This window comes from Podarcis melisellensis, assembly GCF_964234715.1.
Source record: "Podarcis melisellensis genome assembly, chromosome: 4".
Lineage (NCBI taxonomy): Eukaryota > Metazoa > Chordata > Lepidosauria > Squamata > Lacertidae > Podarcis > Podarcis melisellensis.
The window spans coordinates 91,898,725-91,920,326 of NC_138531.1; the positions used below are offsets into that span (position 1 = coordinate 91,898,725).

The window sequence follows — 21,602 nt, forward strand, 5'->3', positions numbered from 1 at the left end:
TAAAAATAGCAGCGCTTCTTATTCCTGCAGGACAACTTGCCCTGCTAGTTCTTCCCCCTTCAAAAAAAGCACACTTAATGCTGCTATTGTCTGCCCACAGGAACCTTTTTCTCTCTCTGCTTGCTCCTGCCTCTTATTTTTGAAATGGAAAGCAGCATCAATTGGAGTTTTCTTTGGGGATGCAATGCAGCCTCCACAGAAAATAAGTACTAAATTTTTAGATATATAAAAATAATACATTTCCTGCTAATTATGGGGAAGACTCCTCAAGCACAACTATCCAAAATAAATATGAATGGGTGACACCTACATCCCATATTACACATTATGGTAACGGCTGGTTGTGAAGGAAGAAAAGCTTTAGCCATTTTGTGCTTGGCTGCTTTTTGCTTTGAAGGCTCCCATGCACAGGAAGGTCAAAAGTTTAAGGGGAGGTTTTGCTCAGGATCTTCTGCAAAGGAGGGTCCAAGGTTCAGCTTGGGAACCAGGCAATTAAGAGGAAATAGAAACTTTACCAAGAGTCTGCTGTCCTTCTGATGGACTGAAAGGTTGGAAAGGGAAGTAAAAACACTGTACAGAAGTCAAGTTGGAAAGAGAAGTCAAGTTGGAAAGAGAACTCTTTTAGAGGGAACTGCAGCAGAAAGGAGCAAGGAGAAAACTCCAAAGGGACCCAGAAGCTGAACTGAGTGATGTGACTTGATATGCATTGGCTTGAATAGGGAAACAGTCTAGATCAGTTATAGCTGGATGTCTTCATCTTCTTCTTCTTCCTCCTCCTCCTCCTCCTCCTCCTCCTCCTCCTCCTCCTCCTCCTCTTCTTCTTCTTCTTCTTCTTCTTCTTCTTCTTCTTCTTCTTCTTCTTCTTCTTCTGTTGTTGCTCTTGAGGGCAATTACGCAAACTGTAAAGTTAAATGTTTTTATAAAATAGTTTCCACAAAAACTGATGCCTCAATAGACCCCTAAGTAGGTACATTTGGGGCCGACTGCATAAGCACCTTCTGCAGAGTCCATGATGGTCGTTTGGTTTGGAAGCTACAAAGACATGAAGGAATCTGTCCAGGCCTGTTCAGAAAGATTTGTTGTCCCCGCCTCTTTTGAGATCCATTGTGCTGCTAAGGCATGAATTACTGTTCAGGACCATTCTATCCAGGTGACAAATTGTCACATTTGCTGAGGAGACCCAGGTTTAAGTGGCTATGAAGGTCACTGGGCGATTTTGGTCCTGTCACTCTTTCAGATAAATTGAGGGTGGAGGACAACCACACAAGCACGACCTGGAGCTCATTGAAAGAAGGATAGGGTAAAACAAATATAACTGTCTGTCTGTCTCGGGTCATTCCACACATTACATTTCTAGATGCAAGCTTCCTTAAATGCGCACTTAAAAATGAGAACGGCGGATGTAAGAAATAAGGCTTGCAGACATGTCCATCATGTATGAAACTCGGCAGGGTGCATTCAGCAGGGAACAGTCACTGCCTGGAATACGCTGTTGATGTGAACTTAGTGCCAGATCCGAGTTTTCCTCTGTTGAACCTTGAGTACTGATTCAGGCTCCACACAGATATTGGTGCTTTTACTGTAGTGCGTTTATTAATCAGGTTTCTAGGCAGCTCCTTAGCAGAGCTCCAAATGCAGCAATGCAACAAGCACACTTAGTCCGCTGTGTTTGAATGGAACAGGAGTCTCCAGAGAGGTTGCACAAACTGCCACGAAACACGCCGGACCCTGCAGCATGGTGCTAAAGGCACGCATCAATTATCCAAGGCTGCAGCACTGATACAAAACTAGAGCAGAGATTTATGCTGGGTGCACACCTGGCCCAAGTTATATAATGGCAAAAGGCTTCCAATTATTGAGACGTAAGTGCTCGAGGACAAAGGCCTGCATTTGTTAAGAGCTGCCTGACAATGCTTTTTTCTTAATCTACATGGTTCCTGCTACGCTGGGGCTCAGCTACATAATCCACTAGCTGTGATCACCCCTGGCCTTTCAGAAATTGACAACTCGTCCACATAATGCCCTGAATGACTTCTCCAGCTTTTTCTAATAATAATAATAATAAATTTTATTTATATCCCGCCCTCCCCAGCCGAAGCCGGGCTCAGGGCGGCTAACAACAATAAAACAGTACAAATGTACAGCACAAACAACACTCTAAAATCATTCATTATAAAATTAATTAAATTCAAGCCACTGGCCACCATTGGGCCAGAGCTCTGCGAAGATTGCCAAGGGAGGGAGTCAGGCTGTGCCCTGGCCAAAGGCCTGGTGGAACAGCTCTGTCTTGCAGGCCCTGTGGAAAGATGTCAAGTCCCGCAGGGCCCTTGTCTCTTGTGACAGAGCGTTCCACCAGGTTGGAGCCGCAGCCGAAAAAGCCCTGGCTCTAGTTGAGGCCAGCCTAACTTCTCTGTGGCCTGGGACCTTCAAGATGTTTTTATTTGAAGACCGTAAGTTTCTCTGTGGGGCATACCAGGAGAGGCGGTCCCGTAGGTATGAGGGTCCTAGGCTGTATAGGGCTTCTAGAACCGCACATTCAGCACACTTGTTTAATAGCACAACAATACTTTCCCTGGTTCTCCTTTTTAAGCAGCTTTAGAGGGTTAGATATGAAATGCAGAAACGGACACTCAGCAATACTGAATCATGCACGTTTCGGATCCCAGCAAATTTATCAGTACTGTTAGTTTTCATAAGAAAAGGAGCAGGATCCTTTATCTGCTGGACCGCAAGCTTAGCGTACTTGCATCGGGCCTGGTGTTGCATATGTTGTGAAAGTGAAATCACTGGCACTCCAGAGAGATGATACACTCTTCTTTCTGATATGAAGAAGACGTGCATGCGACTGCTAGTGTCATGGCTCCAGTACAGTGGTACCTTGGTTGTCAAACTTAATCCATTCTGGGAGTCCACTCGACTCCTGGAACCGTTCGAAAACCAAGGCGTGACTTCCGATTGTCTGCAGGAGCTTCCTGCACTCAATTGGAAGCTGCGTCGGACGTTCGGCTTCCAGAAAACGTTCGCAAACCGGAACACTCGCTTCTGGGTTTGTGGCGTTCAGGGGATCTGATTCGTTCGGGAACCAAGCCGTTTGACAACCAAGGTGCCACTGTATTTATGCCGGTTGCTGGGAATCAAAAGAGGAGAGAGTTGCTGCCGTCCCCAGGTCCTGCCTGCAGACTTTCCACAGCCTGGCCTGTAATGGTTGTGAGGGGTTACTTGTGCGTAAATTGCCTTCGGTTTAGTTAGTTTGCTTGCCCAACCATGCTTAGGGTCAGAGCTCGCCCTCTGTGACCTGTTAGTCACTTGCAGAATCCGTCAGTGGGCGTTTCTTGAACCTCTTCCATCATAAAAGCTGTTTGACCCCGAGTCTCCTCCTATGTTCCCTGCGCGGAACGCATCTGCGCAAGTAAGGGGAAGGCAGGGGCGTGCCAGCGCTCTCTCCACTAGTTTCGGGTGAAGGGTCTTGGAGCCCTGTCACCAATTCCTCCATCTCCCTCTCTTCTCTATTGGTGTTACCCTGAATTCCTTCCCCCCTGCTGGTCCCCTCTCCGGCATCGCTCGGGAGCCCTGCCTCCGCTTCTCGCTCTGATGTCAGTTCCCTGACATGGCCTGATCCTATAAAATCTGAACGATCAAAGGGGCTGGAATAGCCCTGTAGATGGATAGTCACCTCCCTCCCGCTCAGTTTCCTCAGCATACGATGTGCACTACTTTCAGCTTTTTGGAGGAAAGGCAGGCTAGAAATGCATTAAATAATAAATAAATATGTAACAGCTTGCCTCTCCTTGGAAACAATCTTTTAAGAATCCCTGAAGCCTGCTTCTCAGCTAGGCTTGGCCAAACATCCACAACATCCATAATAAAAAAAAGCAGCATTGCTTGTTGGTATTTAGAGCATGCTGTGAAGTCAGAAATCGAGAATTAGCCTTGCTGTGCCCCTAAAATCTGCCAAGTTCATTCTTAAGATGGTCACTTGTGTACCATGCAAACAGCCTCAAATGACCAAACACATGGAGCCTGCTTCAAGTCCAATTGTTTTATTTTAATTTTGCATGTTGATAAAGAATGATTGGGTGGTGAGTTTGCAGAGACGTTTTGTTCAGCAAAAATTAAAATTGTTTTAACACTTATTGGCTATGTGTTTGGGCAGGGGAAAAAAGTTAATCATTCTTGTTTGTTCTTGAGATACTCCAGATGAGGAAAGAGATTTTTTAAAAAAAAACAAAAACAAGTGTGTGATTTAAAAATTGTAACACAAACAAAAGAGCCTAGTAATGAGAGAGGATAGATGAGGAATTAAAAAGATGGTTTGTAAAGTGAAAAATAGTCATACAGGAGCATGAGCAAGGATGGACCAATGCTCAGGGGCAGAGCCTATGCTAAGCTATAGTTGTCCCATCAGCAAGATTTACACTTGCACAATGGGATTTTCCTGCTCTCCTCTGCCCATACACCCCTAAATAATTATTTTATTTTATTTTATTTTAAAAATTATTTATACCCCACCCATCTGGCTGGGTTTTCCCAGCCACTCTAAATCTGGTGCAATAAAGAATGGGCAACTTATTGATGCTGTTAGACAAAAGGGTGAGAGGAGGAACCCATCAAAGACTGATGGAAAACTGCAGAAAGATATATTTGATTAATAGGAATCTAATAATTCTCAGTAATATGAATGAGTGTTAAGCTTTTTATTAATGTGTTTTGATGACAGATTTCAATGTTATCATTGCTTGTGGTCTCCTCTGATGTTTTGTGTGTGTGTGAGAGAGATAGAATGAAAGATTGAATTTGGAGTCATTTTCATGCAAGGTATTTGTTCTACCACTGAACTGTTGTTGTTGTTGTTTAGTCGTTTAGTCGTGTCCGACTCTTTGTGACCCCATGGACCAGAGCACGCCAGGCACTCCTGTCTTCCACTGCCTCCCGCAGTTTGGTCAAACTCATGCTGGTAGCTTCAGGAACACTGTCCAGCCATCTCGTCCTCTGTCGTCCCCTTCTCCTTGTGCCCTCCATCTTTCTCAACATCAGGGTCTTTTCCAGGGAGTCTTCTCTTCTCATGAGGTGGCCAAAGTATTGGAGCCTCAGCTTCATGATCTGTCCTTCCAGTGAGCACTCAGGGCTGATTTCCTTAAGAACGGATGCATTTGATCTTCTTGCAGTCCATGGGACTCTCAAGAGTCTCCTCCAGCACCATAATTCAAAAGCATCCATTCTTCGGCGATCAGCCTTCTTTATGGTCCAGCTTTCACTTCCATTCATCACTACTGGGAAAACCATGGCTTTAACTACAAGGACCTTTGTTGGCAAGGTGATGTCTCTGCTTTTTAAGATGCTGTCTAGCTTTGCCATCGCCTTTCTCCCAAGGAGCAGGCGTCTTTTAACCACTGAACTACAGCTGCTTCTTTAAGGTGGCGCCATCTTCAAACCAACACTTTCCCTCCAATGTCTGGTAGTTCTTGCACACAGAATATCTAACACACCACCCTCTTGTTTCCTTCATTGCAGCAGAGCCACACCAGATGCCCAGCACACAAGTGTCCCATTGAATCACCTGGATGGATACCTATTCAGCACTCTGTGGTAAGTCGGAGCCTTTTCCTCCCTCTGTTGCAATGATTAAAGAGAATAAAGGAGATGTCTATGTCCTAGAGGCAGCCTTAGGGCTGTATATCAGAATGTTTGATAAAATTATCAGATAAAGGCCAAATTAAGGGTACTTTCTGGTCTGTGTGAGTGGGTTTTTTCCACCAAAGCAATTCACAGTTTTGCTGTAGCTGTGGTTCCGTATTCAGTCACTGAGGGGTTGAAAATAATCTCAAAAAAATTCTAGAAAAAGATTTGTTGGTGTTGGGTGAAGCCCAGGAGAAGACAAAGATCCTCTTTACTGATTTCATGGTTCTCCTTGCTTTCAGTCATCTGAATGAGATACATTTTCAACCGCTGGGCCCTAATCCAGATTTTCTAAAGCTGCAACCCTCCCTACATTTACCTAAAAGTAAGGCCCCATGAAATCACCAGGATTCGTTTCTGTGAAACTGTGCATAGGATCAGGCTGCAGAAGTCCTAAAATTAATGATGCAGTGTTCACGTTGTGCAGGCCAACTTAGAAATGTGGTCAGGAAAACTGACATTTTGAGTTTTGCCTCTTCCAGTCGTGTGTTAAATGTTTAGTCTTGATACTCAAACTGAGATCTTATAAATATTAAATCAGAGGTGTGCAAGCTTGGATTTAAAACCATCCGATTTGTTCCCACGATTGGTGCGTTACTCAGAAAGTTTTTTGAGATCAACGGAAACAGCTTTAGAACCAATTCTTTCCCATCTTATGGCAAACATATACAGTAATACCTCCGTGAACATCCGCCCCGTCGACCGTCCATTTCGGCGAACGTCCATGGCAAACCTGGAAGTACTGGCACGGGCTACTTCCGGGTTTGCCACTTGCGCATGCGCCGAAGCGCAAACCGCTCCGCGTGTGTTCGCACACATAGTGGCGCTTTGTTGAGCATCCCTTTCATGGAGCGTCCGGGGCTCTGGAACGGATCCTGGACTCAAAACAAGGTACCACTGTAATTTAAGCCTGTGAGCAGCCCTCTGAAAGCTGCCCAACAGTGCCTACTACTTTAGCCTTTTGTATGGTTGATGTTTAAATATGCAAGGCGCTGGCTGTCAGGTGGGTAGAATCTCCACTCCAATGATGTGTGTTCCATGTGGTGGTTTTGCTGAAGTGCTGGTGCTCACTGCACATACACAGAGACTAAGAACCTTTGAAGGATTAGTCCTGGCCACTGGAGCTGCTTCCATTGGATAATATGTACTTGTTGGGCTCCTTACAAGATGCTGAGGTTAACAAGCTGTGACAGTGCCATCTAATTTAAATTGGGCCTCTGTTGTGCAGAATATTCAATGTGTAGTGTAAGTACACATTGACCAGAGAATTATATTACAGGAGAGAGTCCAAAGCTGCAATTTTATACGCAGTTACTTGAAAGTAGGCATCACTGAACACAGCAAGACTTACGTCTCTGCATAACCATGCATAGAATTGCACTGTTAGACAACAATTCTGTGCATGCTTATTTGGGAGTTAGGTTTCAATACTAATCCCACTTACCTGTGAGTAAAGGTAAAAGGTAAATGACCCCTGGTTGTTTAAATCCAGTCAAAGGCGAATATGGGGTGCGGTGCTCGTCTCGCTTCAGGCCGACAGAACCATCATTTGTCCACAGACAGCTTTCTGGGTCATGTGGCCAGCAGGACTAAACTGCTACTGCTGCACAGAGGACCGTGACGAGTGCCAGAACGCATGGAAATGCCATTTACCTTCCCACCACAGTGGTACCTATTTATCTACTTGCACTGGTATGCTTTCAAACTGCTAGGTTGGTAGAAGCTGGGACGGAGCAATGGGAGCTCACCCCATCACGGGGATTCGAACCACCGACCTTCCAATCAGCAAGCACAAAAGGCTAAGTGGTTTACACCACAGCGCCACCCGTGTCCCTTTACCTATGAGTATCCAGTTATCTCCCTCTGTTTGGTTAAGTTACACCGCTCCCATTCACTGGAATGCTCTGATGTTTTGGTACACGTGAATGCACTGTTTTCACATCTTCCAGCTTCCCTTTGAAACGGGTGCTGGGGTTGGGTGCTGGAACTCCAAATATGGGAATCATTTTGCTCAATTATATACCAACCAGCCGTCGTCGTGATTGTTCACTGCTCAAGGGTGATGTTGTACTATGGTGTGTCTTTTTGTTGTAATTGGTATTAAAAATTAATATCCCACTTTTCAGTTCAAAAATAGGCCTCTTTAAAGTGCCCTACAAGGAAACACAGTCAAGCATCATAAGAGAGAAACAACATCACATCACATATACTTTTTAAAAAAAAATCACAGCAGGAATTTGCAGCTTTTATCCTGCCCTCCCTGCTCCTCTGCGGTCTGAAATGTACAGCTGTGTACCAAACATATATACCAGATTTCATTCAAACGTCTCAATGTTCCAGGGGATTGTCATGTTGCAAACAGACAAAGCTAAACAGCCCAGTTAACTCAGAGGCATCACTTGAATCAGTCTATACTTGTTTAGATGTCTGTCTTTCTGATCTCACTTCTTCTAAACCAAGGAAAGCCTTTTCAGTGCTGGTCTTTCAAATGATCCCTTCTTTTGCCCTTGAAGATAGTTATCCTCCACATCCTTTAGGAATCCCAAGTTGTGTATGCACGGAAAATTTGCTGAGCAAGAGTGTCTGCCTTGCTACCTGTTTTATCTTCTTATTATAAATGCCATTTAATCAATTTATAGACTGATGCATATGAGGAAGTTTGCAAATTAAAAAGCATACGACTGCAAAACTAAGATACAGATAAAACAAAAATATCTAGTGTCAATAAAACCCCCAAAACAAAACATTGAGCAGTGCAACCCTGAAATTAATAACAATAATTTTAATATTCATACCCTGCCCATCTGGCTGGGTTTCCCCAGCCACTCTCGGTGGCTTATAGAAGTGGCACTGCAGGGATTCAGAGGGTTGTCTCCCACCCCTACCAGGTGATGCTTGGGAACTGAACTCCAAGCCCTCTCTATGCAAAACAAATTCTCTAACCCTGAGCTGCGGTACTCAGACCTGAGTGGCATCAGTTGTTTCAGGGATTCCCCACTCCATCCCAAGTATCCTCTTTTTCTCTCTTACCTGTCCACCCCCCATACCTTCTAGTGCACTTTGAAGCTCTGCTATTACATAAACACCAGCCTCCTTTGATGGTTATAGTTTCATATCAACTTTGCTCTGCGCTGCTCATTGTTCCTTCCTTTAAGACCTTTGATTCTATTTAGTTGTTTGCAGTCTGTGGGAGAGGTCAATGCAGGATTGGCTTTCCTTATTTAAATGTCCTTATTTAAACTCATTTGGCAATGGAGAACAGCCTAATTCAAATTAATTGCCAAAGGAGGGAGCTGTGTCTGCAGACCTCTCTTTCCTGGTAATGTTTCTGTAGCGCTTGGGTTATAAAATATTCCTGATGGAGCTCTCTGCACAGGGAATGTGTTAATCATGAAACCTTAGACTAGTTTCTGGGTAGACTTTATTACATAATAACTGGGATAATTTCCTCTGTAATGTGCTGCCCGTAAGGAAATAGAAGATGCATTGAATATGGATCTAACACAGAAATTACTACCAACCTCAATATCCAGAAAGGTGTTTGGGGATGGAGGAATCATATCAAATTAAATTTTTCTGTTTCTCCTTTTCCCCATCTGTCTGTGATATTTTTAAAGAAAAAATGCCCATGAAGATTCAACAGCATTTGAGTGTGGTTTCCTCCCTCATACACACGTTTGTGAGGAGTTTTGTCAAATAGACACGTTAGGGAATGTGCTGATTCTGACACTTCATTGCCAGGGCAAAAACGTAGCTCAAATTGTAGTGCGGTTGCTACCTAGAAATGTTCGTTGTGGTGGTGGAAATTGGTGAAAAGGAATACAGGGTGTCCTTGTCCCCCAGAGAGGTACTCATCCAGAGCGAACCCACCAAAAAAAGCAAGGAATGGTTTTGTAGATGTGTGCTTTTTCGTTTTTGTTTAGTTTAGTTTTGTTTCCTTTGCTTTTTTTCCCCTTTTCCTTTTCTGTTTTTTTTCTATATGTTCCGGGGATTTTTGTCTGTATAGTATTATTTTGGATTCAATGTTTGTAATTTTTGTTATGATTCTGCATTGAAAATAAAAAAAATTAAAAAAAGCAAGGAATGTGAGCGAAAGCCAAGGATTATTACTTGCACGATGGTCATCAGGAATTACAGACATCACTGTGGTTTATGCCTGGCAAACTCACAACACAGGCGTTAATGAGAGGCTGAATTGCAAGCTTGCATGTTTCAAACTTCCTGGCAAGCGGCTCCACATTTTTGTAAGTCACCGTGATTTAACAATTTAATGAAACAGCAGCCCGTTACATAGCTTTGGAGCTACTGCACTTTCACAGACACGACTTCTGCCACTCCCCTGGGGATGCACATGCCAGAAAGACATAAAGCAAATAAATAGTTTAATTGCAGGGGCCCGTTAGGGACAGTGGGAAGGCCAACCGTAGGTGGAGACTGAGGCAATGAAAGGCAGAGCCAGTTCACTGTAGTTTTGTCCCCGTCTTCCTCCCTGCTGAGTTCTGCAAGGGCAACATTGAGACTAAGGAGGGACACCCTCTGGGTTGGTTCTGTATCTGCTCAGTGTGCTGTCCACACACAATCCGTTGGTGGGCAATGTTCAGATCCCTCTGCTCTCATGTGGTGTAGTGTGCTAGTGTGGTGTAGTGGTTAGGAGCAGTGGACTCGTAATCTGGTGAACTGGATTCGCTTCCCCGCTCCTCCACATGCAGCTGCTGGGTGACCTTGGGCTAGTCACACTTCTCTGAAGTCTCTCAGCCTCACTCACCTCACAGTGTTTGTTGTGGGGGAGGAAGGGAAAGGAGATTGTTAGCCGCTTTGAGACTCCTTAGGGTAGTGATAAAGCGGGATATCAAATCCAAACTCCTCCTCCTCCTCCTCCTCTTCTCCTGGTTCGTTATCTTCAACCCATAAAGGTACAGGGACCCCTGACCATTAGGTCCAGTCGCGGAGAACTCTGGGGTTGCAGCACTCATCTTGCTTTATTGGCCGAGGGAGCCGCCGTACAGCTTCTAGGTCATGTGGCCAGCATGACTAAGCCGCGAACCAGAGCAGCACACGGAAACACCGTTTACCTTCCTGCTGGAGTGGTACCTATTTATCTACTTGCACTTTGACGTGCTTTCGAACTGCTAGGTTGGAAAGAGCAGGGACCGAGCAATGGGAGCTCACCCCATCGTGGGGATTTGAACCGCCGACCTTCTGATCGGCAAGCCCTAGGCTCTGTGGTTTAACCCACAGCACCACCCATGTCCCCTTCAAACCATACCAGAGATTTAAAGCACATTTAAAGCCTGCCCAGCCACCCCACAAATTCTAGGAACTGTATGTAGGTCTGTAAGGGGTAATCTATAGTTACCAGGATTCCTGGGTGGGTGGGATGCATGGAAAGTGCTGTAAAGGTCTAGTTTGCATGCCACCTTGGCCAAGCAGCCTTTCAAATGGGGACACCTTCAAACAGAAGACAATTCCCTGCAAAGCAGGGCATGCGGCATCTACTGTAAAACAAGGTACGTCTACCCAGCCAAAGGTGTTGACAGAGAAGCTCCCTGCTTCTCTTCCGAACCCTGCTAGCTCATAAATTCCACATTCTAGGTGGGTGGTGAGGAATGTGTTTTGTGGTTTACGTGCTTTGAACATTGCAGTATCCAGCTGCCTTCAGCCTGCAATTCTAGTCACACTTACAAAGCCTCGTTGGAGCCAGTAGGCCTTACTCCTTGAGTAACAACTGCTCAGGGGGAGTCATTGTTAAGGAGGATGTTTCTATGCTTTGTTTTGCAGAGGTGATCTTTAATTTTAATGCGTCCCCTCCCCCCTTGTTGCTCTGTTCATGTACTCCTGCAGCTTTTCGTTACAACTGAGACACCTACGTTTATGGCTCAAGGCACCTCACCATCTGCCTCCTTTATTTTAGCCTCTATGAAACAGCTCTTCCTATTGTGATGCTCTTGGTGCTGAGTCCCACCGACAGTCAGCTGCTTTGGAAATGATTTATTTGGAGCAGTGGGTTGTTTTTTTCCAGGGCCAAAATTGATTGACATTTAAATGCCCCTTTTATGAGGGTGGAAACCATGCTGGGTAAATGCTTGTTTCTTGATTTATGAAAAAGGACCTAGAGGACGCATTAGGGAGCACCTGTTGAATATATGAGCTGTTTAACAGTGGAATAGACTGCTTTGGAAGGGAGTGGATTCTTCTTCGTTCTATCCAGCCTTTATTAGGGGTGCATATTTATATTTTTTGCATTATTGTGGGGTTTGACCAGATGTCCTTTGAGATCCCTTCCAGCTTTTGGGTCTGAAGATGGGGGGGGGGAATTGCTTAACAGAGAGTAGAATATTTGGATGTCATCCTAGACATTCAATGTAATTGACAGATGGAAAATTGGAAGTCATTTTTATTTTTATTTTATTTTCTTTCCTCTCTTCTCTTTCTTTTTTCTTCTTTGGTGTCCTCTGCTCTGGGCCATTACTAGGGTCCAAGTATTACACACACAAGAAGGTGGATGGTTGGTGGAAGGACCCTGAGTGAGAGGCAGGGAAGGAAAAGGCTCCCAGGTCAGAGAGCTGTGAGGGTCCACCACTTTTGTGGGTGCCTAGGTTTAAGAGCTACCTTTTAGAGAGGACTCTGTGTTTTCTTTTCTCTTTCTCCTTCTCTCTCTGTTTTTGTTTTTATTTATATTTGCTTCCTTCATCTTACTGTGTTATAAAAAGCTTTAATAAAATCTTATGGGGAAAATGAGGTCCTTCTCAGTTCCATGATACCCTCTGTGAACATTGTTGGTACTGAGTGTGTGTAGTTTGTTTAGTACTTGTTGCAGACTTGTTGAACTAGGAAGCCGCTGCCCAGGGTGGAAAGTATCCTAGTGAGTTATTGTGTCCTGTGTATACTTAGGCCTCAGATCCTAAGACATGGATGTGGCCCTCCAGATGTAGTTGGACTGCAACTCCTATCATCCCATTCCATTGGCCATTCTGGTTGGGGATGATGGGAAATCCAACAACATCTGGAGGTTTTGCCATTTCAGGCCTAACAAAACAGGCATTGCAACATCGTCTTCCGTGGCTTGCAGGCAGTATGAAACCTCTGCATTGGTCAGACCTGGGAGCCTGGCTTTCTGTAGTTAGGCTCAGTTTTGCCTGGGGAAGATACCAAAGAGATTAAGCAAAAGGCGCTGCAGAATTGGTGGGTTTTGAGCTTTGGTTTGAGAGGCTGCAGCCACACCATACATTTAAAGCACATGGCTTCCCCCAATGAATCCTGGGGATTTTAGTTTATCCCTCAATCCCCAGCACCTTCAACAAACTACAGTTCCCAGGATTCCTTGGGGGGGGATGTCATGAGATTTAAATGTGTGGTGTGCCCTCAGATGAGGGTATGTTCTGTATGTTCTGGCAGGCATTTCGATACGCGATGGAAAATAGACAGAGCTTTACACAGACCAGTTATTAAAATAAATCTTGCATTGCATTTATAAGATAATTGAAGTGCCAAGGTTTTAAAATAGCGCAGTATAAAAACCATGAGAACTTCATATTCTCTTTTCACTTTCTTGGACAATGTAACTTTTTTTTTTGGCACATTTGTTCTGAAACCTTGTGGGGTTTTTTTTATTACTCGTTTTGAATCTTCCACCAGAAATGGAAGACGGGGAAATCTGCGGGAGCCTGAAATATGTCTCCTCATTTCATGAGCTGGACTAAAGCCTCACAGCTGTCTCAACATTTCAGAAAGCCAGCTAACAGACTAGCGCCTACTAGTCCTTGCAATAGCTCTCCTGCTTGCTGAGACAACCACAAAACATTAACTCTTGATCGCCAAAGCTCATAATTCATTAGAGTTCGGAAAGGGCAAACTAAACTAATGACAACGTTGCAGAGACCACTTGGAGGCATAGAGATATCAGTGTTGGGGGCTTGTAATGTTCTCACCACAACATAGCTGTCAAGTGTCCCTTATTTGAAGGGATAGTCCCTTATTCCAGCGCCATGTCCTGCTGCTGTCCCTTATTGATGGATGTCCCTTAAATTATGTCCCTTAAATTTCAAAGGAAGCAGTTCCTCTCCCTCCCTCCCTGCCGGCCAGGGAGGAGGGAGGCTCCAACTGTATTGCCTGGCTGTGTTGCTCACCCAATAAGAAGTCTAAGAACGACTGGGGGGGTGGAGTTTGCATGCCTTGTGTGTGGCTAGTTAATGCAAGCTGAGGGTTTTTTTTGAATGCTGGACGCCATTTTGTTGCACATGCTGCTGCAAACTTTGCAGTGCAAAGCCAGGCCGTGGAGCCATCTTAAATTGAGGCTGCATAGGCCTTGTGGTGCATGCGATTCAGATTCTATTCAGTTGAACCTCTGGTTACAAAGTTGGTTGGACAGTGTTCTCGAAGCTACCAGCATGAGTTTGACCAGACTGCAGGAGGACAGGAAGACTGGAGTGCCTGGAACAGGTGAGGCTGCAGTTCCCTTATTTTGGCTTCTGGTCCCTTATTTTCAAGGCTGCTGGTCCCTTATTTTCAAATCTTTAAGTTGACAGCTATGCACCACAAACACAAGTTGAGCATTGGAGCCTCCAAAGTCTTCTCCTGCTGAGAAAATAATCCCTTTCATTCTCTGCTCTCACCACAACAGCTCCCTAGACACTGTCTCAGATCCAGTGGCCTTTAGGGAAAATTACATCCCTCAGGTCTGTTTTCCCTGGCTCTGGTACCTGCACAGCACAGTGCCAGGTACCAGAATGGGGAGAATGGAAGAACCTCCCTCATCCCATATGTTCTGCCCAGCTAGGACAGGAGTAGCAGTAGGAGAGTATGAGGGAAGGAGAGAAGGGGGTTGGCAGACTCTGGATGTGTTGCGGTTATTAATATTGCGCATTTGGAAGCAACGTTGAAATAAAAACTGCCCAGTCCAAAAATATGGCTCAAAAGCTTTACTAGCAGAACTTGTTCCACAAAACAGGGACTCAGAACAATAATGCTACATCTAAATAGATGCATAATATTAGGTGCTTGGTACAGCATCTTAGAGATATGAAATTGCTTTATCAAGAGCTGAAAAGAAAGGTCTGCCTCTCCCACAGTCTCTCCATTATAGCCAGAGGCTGTGTTCCTGGAGAGAATCATTTGCTCCTCTGGCTCCTTTCAGAGAAAGAACAAAGACTAACTCACACAAAATGGAGATTTGCAATTGAATATCCCATGTGAATCTAGGTTAAACACCTTGGGAGAGAGCAGCAAAGACACATCAACAGCTAATCATTAACCTGTTAGGCGCTTTGAGAGCTTCAGTTTAGCAACATGCATACAGAGTTATTTTCTATTTCAATGTACAATGAAACAATTATACTCAAGATGGTGGAGGTGCAGGTATTTGGGAAGTGGTGGGTAGGAGGAAGGGAGATTGGTTGCATCTGTGAATTTGTCACCTGTCGAATCAGGACCATCCGGAAATCTTCATGCAGATTGTGTTGCGGGTATCTGGACAATCCAATAAACCAGTGTCAATTCTACATAAAATTTGACTTGGCTTGAAATTTGCGGTTCTGCTGCTAAGAAATTGCTTTTGGAACTGCGGATTGACTTACCAAAATCTGCGTTGTATCTGACACATTTTTCATCAATGCAACTCCTGTGCTAACAGTTATAATGGATGTACTTCTTGCACCTCCTTTCATGCAGTCAACCCTGCATCATGTGTTTTGTAGTCTAACTGCAGCTGAACACACGAGGCTGGATTCATACTTGGTTGAACTTGAGAACTTAAAATCAATGGAAGATAAGCTCCTCAATTTTAATGAGTTTACTCATTCAATCCACGATGAACCGAGAACAATATAAGAAGATACTAAGATTTGGAAATGCATACAACAAAGCCTATGAGGCAGTTCAACATACACACAGATGAAACATTGGAACATGTACTGAACCGAGCACTTGTAAATACATGTCAGGCTGCGAGGCAAGGCTTATCTTCTCCCTGTATCTGTAAATAATAATAATAATAATAATAATAATAATAATAATAATAATAATAATAATTTTATTATTTGTACCCCGCCCATCTGGCTAGGTTTCTGCAGCCACTCTGGGTGGCTTCCAACAAAGATTAAAAATACATTAAAATGTCACACATTAAAAACTTCCCTATACAGGGCTGCCTTCAGATGTCTTCTAAATGTCAGGTAGTTGTTTATCTCTTTGACATCTGATGGGAGGGCATTCCACAGAACGGGCGCCACCACCGAGAAGGCCCTCTGCCTGGTTCCCTGTAGCTTTGCTTCTCGCAATGAGGGAACTGCTAGAGGGCCCTCGGCGCTGGACCTCGGCGGCCGGGCAGAACGATGGAGGTGGAGATAACAGCACAAAGTGGAAGTAGTCTTTTTCCAGCAACAGCAAGGTTTATTAAGCACAGCACATCACAAAATCCAGCGTCCATTCTCACCATGCAGGTGTACCCAGTTGAGTTCCTCCCACTTCCCTCTAGCTACTTCCGTCTTCCCGTCTCCTCACCATGTGATTGCTCCACCATTGAGCCTTCTGAGAGGCTACCCTATCTAGTCGTCTTGCTCTAGGACTAATAGGCTGCACACTTTCTAGTGAGGGAGAGTTAACCAGCTCTCCCTCCTCCTTTTCCTCTTCCCCTTGTTGTTCTCCTTCCAGTTCGGCCCAACTATCAGTCTCCGAACTGTGTCCCTCTGCAAACCATTGCTCTAGGTTGATACTACCCTCATGCTCCTGTAGAGCTTCAGGATCCCAGCCTTGCACAGAGGGGGGGGGGGGGCTCCCACAATTCTTCTTCAGAGCCTGATCCCTGACAATACTGGAAGAAGTGTAGTATCAGGATGGAAGATTCTGTCAATTTAGTTCCCCCCAGTCTTTAAGTCTGCCATGTTTCTATAGGAGTTGCATTTTTTTATTTTAAAATAAATGTCCTTATGAAAATGTGTTCTCAGCATTTTTCCGCACATTTCCCTATTATGCATTTTAATGCAGCGTTGATTAATGTTATGCATTTGTGCATTTATTTTCCTTTTTTATTATTTATTGGTTTAAAATACAAACATACAAACGTATGAACATACAACAAAGGTAGGTATAACAAAGTTAAATATAAGTAGAAAAAAACATCACAACTTAAAAGCAAGAAAATTTTGAAAAAAGAAAAAAAGAAGAAGAAAAGAAATGAAAAGAAAACCAAAAACTTATACAACATCATGTCCTTCAAAATAAAAATTCTTTTACAAGAAACTTCCCATCATTCTCATTATACTTTTTCTATTGTCATGGTATTATCGCACAGTTTTATTTTGTATCCTTTTTCATACATTCCACTAAGATATTTGTTTTTCACAAGTGTCATTCCAGTTCTGCTAAGATGGTACCATTTTAAAAATATGTATTCCTTAAATATTTTCCATTCTCCACCTGTTTTCTGGTTTAAGGCTCCCCTGACTTTTCCCGTCAGCTTTTCCCGTCATTTATTTTCATTTATTTTCACTATTATGTGTATTTCTTTTTTTGCACCCTTTTCCCCAGACACATTTTGTACATGTTTTTGGGTTGGAAAACTGAAGTGCAAATTTCAAAAGACAGCTGTGTTTCTGTCTGCATATTGCATCAGGAAGTGTGAATTAGGGAGGATTGCAGTAAAATGCAAACTGAGCCTAATTTCTCCTCCATCCCTGTTGTTGTTGTTTAGTCGTTTAGTCATGTCCGACTCTTCGTGACCCCATGGACCAGAGCATTCCAGGCACTCCTGTCTTCCACTGCCTCCCGCAGTTTGGTCAAACTCATGCTGGTAGTATTGACAGATAACCTGGACCAGACTCCCATATTTTTAGAGAATGGTCTTTTAATATGAAATTTCTCCCACAGGAGTGATGTTTCTATCCAAAGTCTTCTGCTGGAACTGTAATCACAAGTCACCGCTTCCTGCCTCAACTTGCTAAGCTTTCCAGGAGTCCTTAAAGTAGATCTTTATGTGTTTGAGCATCCACAAAAGTCATTATCAGCCACCTAGTAAAAAAACCAGCTTTGTGGAGGCTTTGATGATACAGTGTGATTATGAGGATGAAAAGGTGAATAACCCTTTGAGAAGTGCAGACTCATATCAGGTCAGGGAAAAAACCACTAGTTATTACTGAAATACGTTGCTAAAGTTAATTTATTACTAATATTTTTTCCAGCTCTGTAAACGACTTCTTTCCATATAAAGCAAAGACAACCAAAGCCTGTATATGAGCACTGACTCATAAAAGTAAACTAATTGAAGTTTCCTGGACTTGAGATTAGTTGCCTAATGTGCCATGACTCCTCAAAAGCAATCCTGTAACCGCTTCATCTCTGTGTTCCCTACTGCATTAGGAAAGCTTTCCTGAGTTTTTACAAAGCTCTGGAGGGATTGGAGAGCACAAACATCTGCCAGAAATGAATAAACAAACAAGGGAAGACTCAAAAGTCAACGTGGGTAATTCTTTCGGCTTCACACTGTAAAAGTAAACCTTTTCAGAATGAGGAGTACCTCCCATAGCTGTCAAGCGCCCCTTATTTGGCGGGGCAGTCCCTTATCCCAGCGCCATGTCCCGCTGCTGTCCCTTATTGATGATGTCCCTTAAATAAGCTACTGAAGGTAATGGGGCCCTTTCTATGTCCAGCTGTCCTTTGTCGACAACAAATTGTTGCTGTTTTGTTGAATATATGCTATATGGTAATTTATGGACCTAATAGGTATCTAAAGCCATTTGCATGCAACAAAATATGTATTTTATCAAAGTAATTGTTGATCCCTTATTTTGGCTGCTGATCCCTTATTTTCAAGGCTGCTGGTCCCTTATTTTCAAATCTGTAAGTTGACAGCTATGGTACCTCCGGTTTTAATTAATAATCAGAGTGACTTTGGGAGCAATCCTACAGCAATAGGATAAGCAAGTTCAGATCCAGCAGATCTCTGGCTGAACCTGGTACAGCTGGGTTATGATGGGTTAACACTGTCATCCTTGGCTCAGCTAGAGATACACCTGCGTAGTGTCCCCATGTTGGGTAAGCCAAGATGCAGCTGGCTGGGCCCAGCAGATCTTAAGATGACATAAGGTTTGAAAAAGGGGCATGACTGGGGCATGGCCAGAGAAGAGAGACTTAGGCTGGATCCTAGACCTGCTCAGCTCAGCCACGTGACCTGGAGTAGGGTAAGCCAGCAAATATGAAGATGTAACTCAAGCACTACTCTAAAGGCTTATTCTCCCTCAGGAGGGTTAGCCCTGATGCTGAGTGGAGTTGGGGGATGGATCTACACACAGGAAAAAACACGCTACAAATAAGTCATAACATTATAACAAAAGAAAGAAAACTGTATGTAAAATCACATAGAAAAGTTTTGTGCTCTACAGCGCCATCTTGTGTTGCATGTTTATAACACTTTTGAAACTCTGTTTTTTGGCTAATGTAGCTGAGTCCTGGATCTGGCATTACCTTCCGACAGTTTAGCTTTTGCTGAGTTGCTTTTTCAGCTCCTAGTGGATAGGATTGCTCCCTTGGTAGCTGTGCCTCAAGAAGCTTGTGGCATGCATCAGGTAACCATTCCTCAAGATTACAAATGAATGAATTAACATTGACAAGACACATGCCAAGGAAAAGATAAGGCAAAATTTTAGATGTTCCAGGAAAATGCATTTATTTATTTATTTATTCAGATTTGTCACCCGACTGACCTTCTGAAGGTTCGTCAAGGGCAATAAATAACGTGTAAAACTAGGCTGCTAAAATGCAGTAACAAAGATCCAACAAAAATAATTTAAAACTCCACCATCTGTATCAGCTTTGCCCCATTTTCCACACAAGCCAATGCCAGTAGAAAAGGTCTTGCAGAGAAAAGATATTCAGGCTTTAAAAATGCTTTGACAAGCCTTCAAAGATTTTTTTCCCAAACAGGAAAGACCTACTTTCAGTTACAGATTTGTTGGCTGCCAAAATATATTTTGATACGGGCACTTATTCAAAGTTAAGCTCTTTGATTAAGCCTTGTTGATCTCAGTCGAGAAGGGAAGCAGGTGCTTAAATTTGGCCCATTAAAACCGAAGGGACTTAACATTAGCCCCATCCTCACATTTCCATTTCCCCCCACCATGGTCCTGATCCCCCATAGTTGCTATTTGCAACAGGAGGAAAGCTCCCATTGCAGTCAATGGGAGCTTTCCTACCACTGCAAATAGATGTGTGTGGCAATTTTGGATGGGATGGAGACAGGAACAAAGGGTGAAAACCTTCTCTACAAACTGTGGTCCTGGTTCAGCTCTCCCCTTCCCATGGTACTTTTTTAAAAAGCACAGCAGATGTTTATGTCACCTTCCATGTGTACACAATTGAGGCAAGAAGCCCAAGAAGCTACCAGATATATATATATTTTGTGTGTGTGTGTGTGTGGTCATATATTTGAGTTTCTAGAATCTACAGCTTTTACATTTGGTTTCTCTCCTACCAACAGTACAGAAGGTCTAAAATTTCAGTGTTTGACAGCCATGGTCTTTACCTTTCTTGCACAAAGTAATCCAGATCTGCAGTTAATGGAAGATTAGGCTGTGGTCCAGAAGGAAGGCTTTTATTTATAAGACTTCAGATCTTGTCATACTGTGATGTGATTTAATAAGAAGTGATGTGGTGAGGCTGTAACGTTAAAAAGTATTGAGCCATGTGTTTTGTTTTCTCCTCCTGCAAAATGGATTGTAACCAGAGCTACTACATTTCATTACATTTTTTGAAAAACCCTCCAAAATTCACACTAGGGCAATAGTTTTTTTGTGGGGGCAGCCAATCAAAATCAGGAGGCTTCTGGGTTCTGCAGTGGGGCCCTGGCAGCAGTTTGAGGGTGTCGTGTGCTGACTCTCGGTCTGAAATGACAGGGCCGGACCTTCCATGAGGTAGAACTAGGCAGCTGCCTCAGGCAGAAAATGGCTAGACATGTGTGTCATGTGGTCTACCCTGAAGACCCTAGCTAGCCCTAGGCGGTAGTGAAGGACCGGTGCTGAAGTAAGATTCAACTACCAATCTTTGTGCACAGAATGGGGACTGCACCATCTTGTCCTTTGCTTTAGGTAGCAAAGCAGCTTGACTGGCTCCTGAATGGACCACATTGGTACTAGTGTGTCCAAGCCAAGATGCTGAAGAGAAGAGGAGCCACATCACAGTTCAATGGCATGTTTCAGCCAGGCAAAAGAACTCAAGGCGGGTGTGGAAGTGGGTGTGGCCTAGGCAGAGTCCGAAGAGCCATGGAGGGCTGCAAAGGTAAAAAAAAGTAAAGGTAAAGGACCCCCGGACAGTTAAGTACAATCAAAGGTGGCTATGGGGTGAGGTGCTTATCTCACTTTTCAGGCCATGGGAGCTGGTGTTTGTCCACAGACAGCTTTCCGGGTCATGTGGCCAGCATGACTAAACCGCTACTGGTGCATGGAGGACTGTGATGAGTCCCAGAGCGCATGGAAACACCTTTTACCTTCCTGCTGCTGTGGTACCTATTTATTTACTTGCACTGGCATGCATTTGAACTGCTGGGTTCCCAGAAGCTGGGACAGAGAAATGGGAGCTCACCCCATCAAGCAGAATCGAACTGCCGACCTTCTGATTGGCAAGCCCAAGAGGCTCAATGGTTTAGACCACAGCACCACCCACTCTCCTCATGGAGGGCTGCATTTGGCTCCTGGTTTGTCATTGATATGGCATTGTCAAGATCAAAGGGCTCTGAATGACGCTTCTCCCCCCCCTTTTGAGCTTTTCCCCTCTAAAGCAGAAAAAGGCACTGGCTAAATACAATTATAACCTCACTTCACACTTGAGAGGATTTTTATACACCTGTCAGTGCGGAAGTGTATTAAAATGCTCAGCTGGTTTGTTTGTTTTTTAATATATAATTTCTGGACGTGTACTCAGGGTGTTGAAGAATGCTGATA

At 43.8% G+C, this 21,602-nt stretch overlaps 1 protein-coding gene across 1 annotated transcript in view; it reads left to right on the forward strand.

The window, feature by feature from the left end:
* The window catches only part of DLG2 (discs large MAGUK scaffold protein 2), an 852,330-nt gene that overhangs the window by 172,786 nt on the left and 657,942 nt on the right, over positions 1-21,602 (forward strand). Inside the window, exon 6 of the mRNA XM_081909134.1 lies at positions 5,512-5,586. Within this exon, the coding sequence (XP_081765260.1) occupies positions 5,512-5,586 (75 nt within the window). The remainder of the gene's footprint in view (positions 1-5,511; positions 5,587-21,602) is intronic.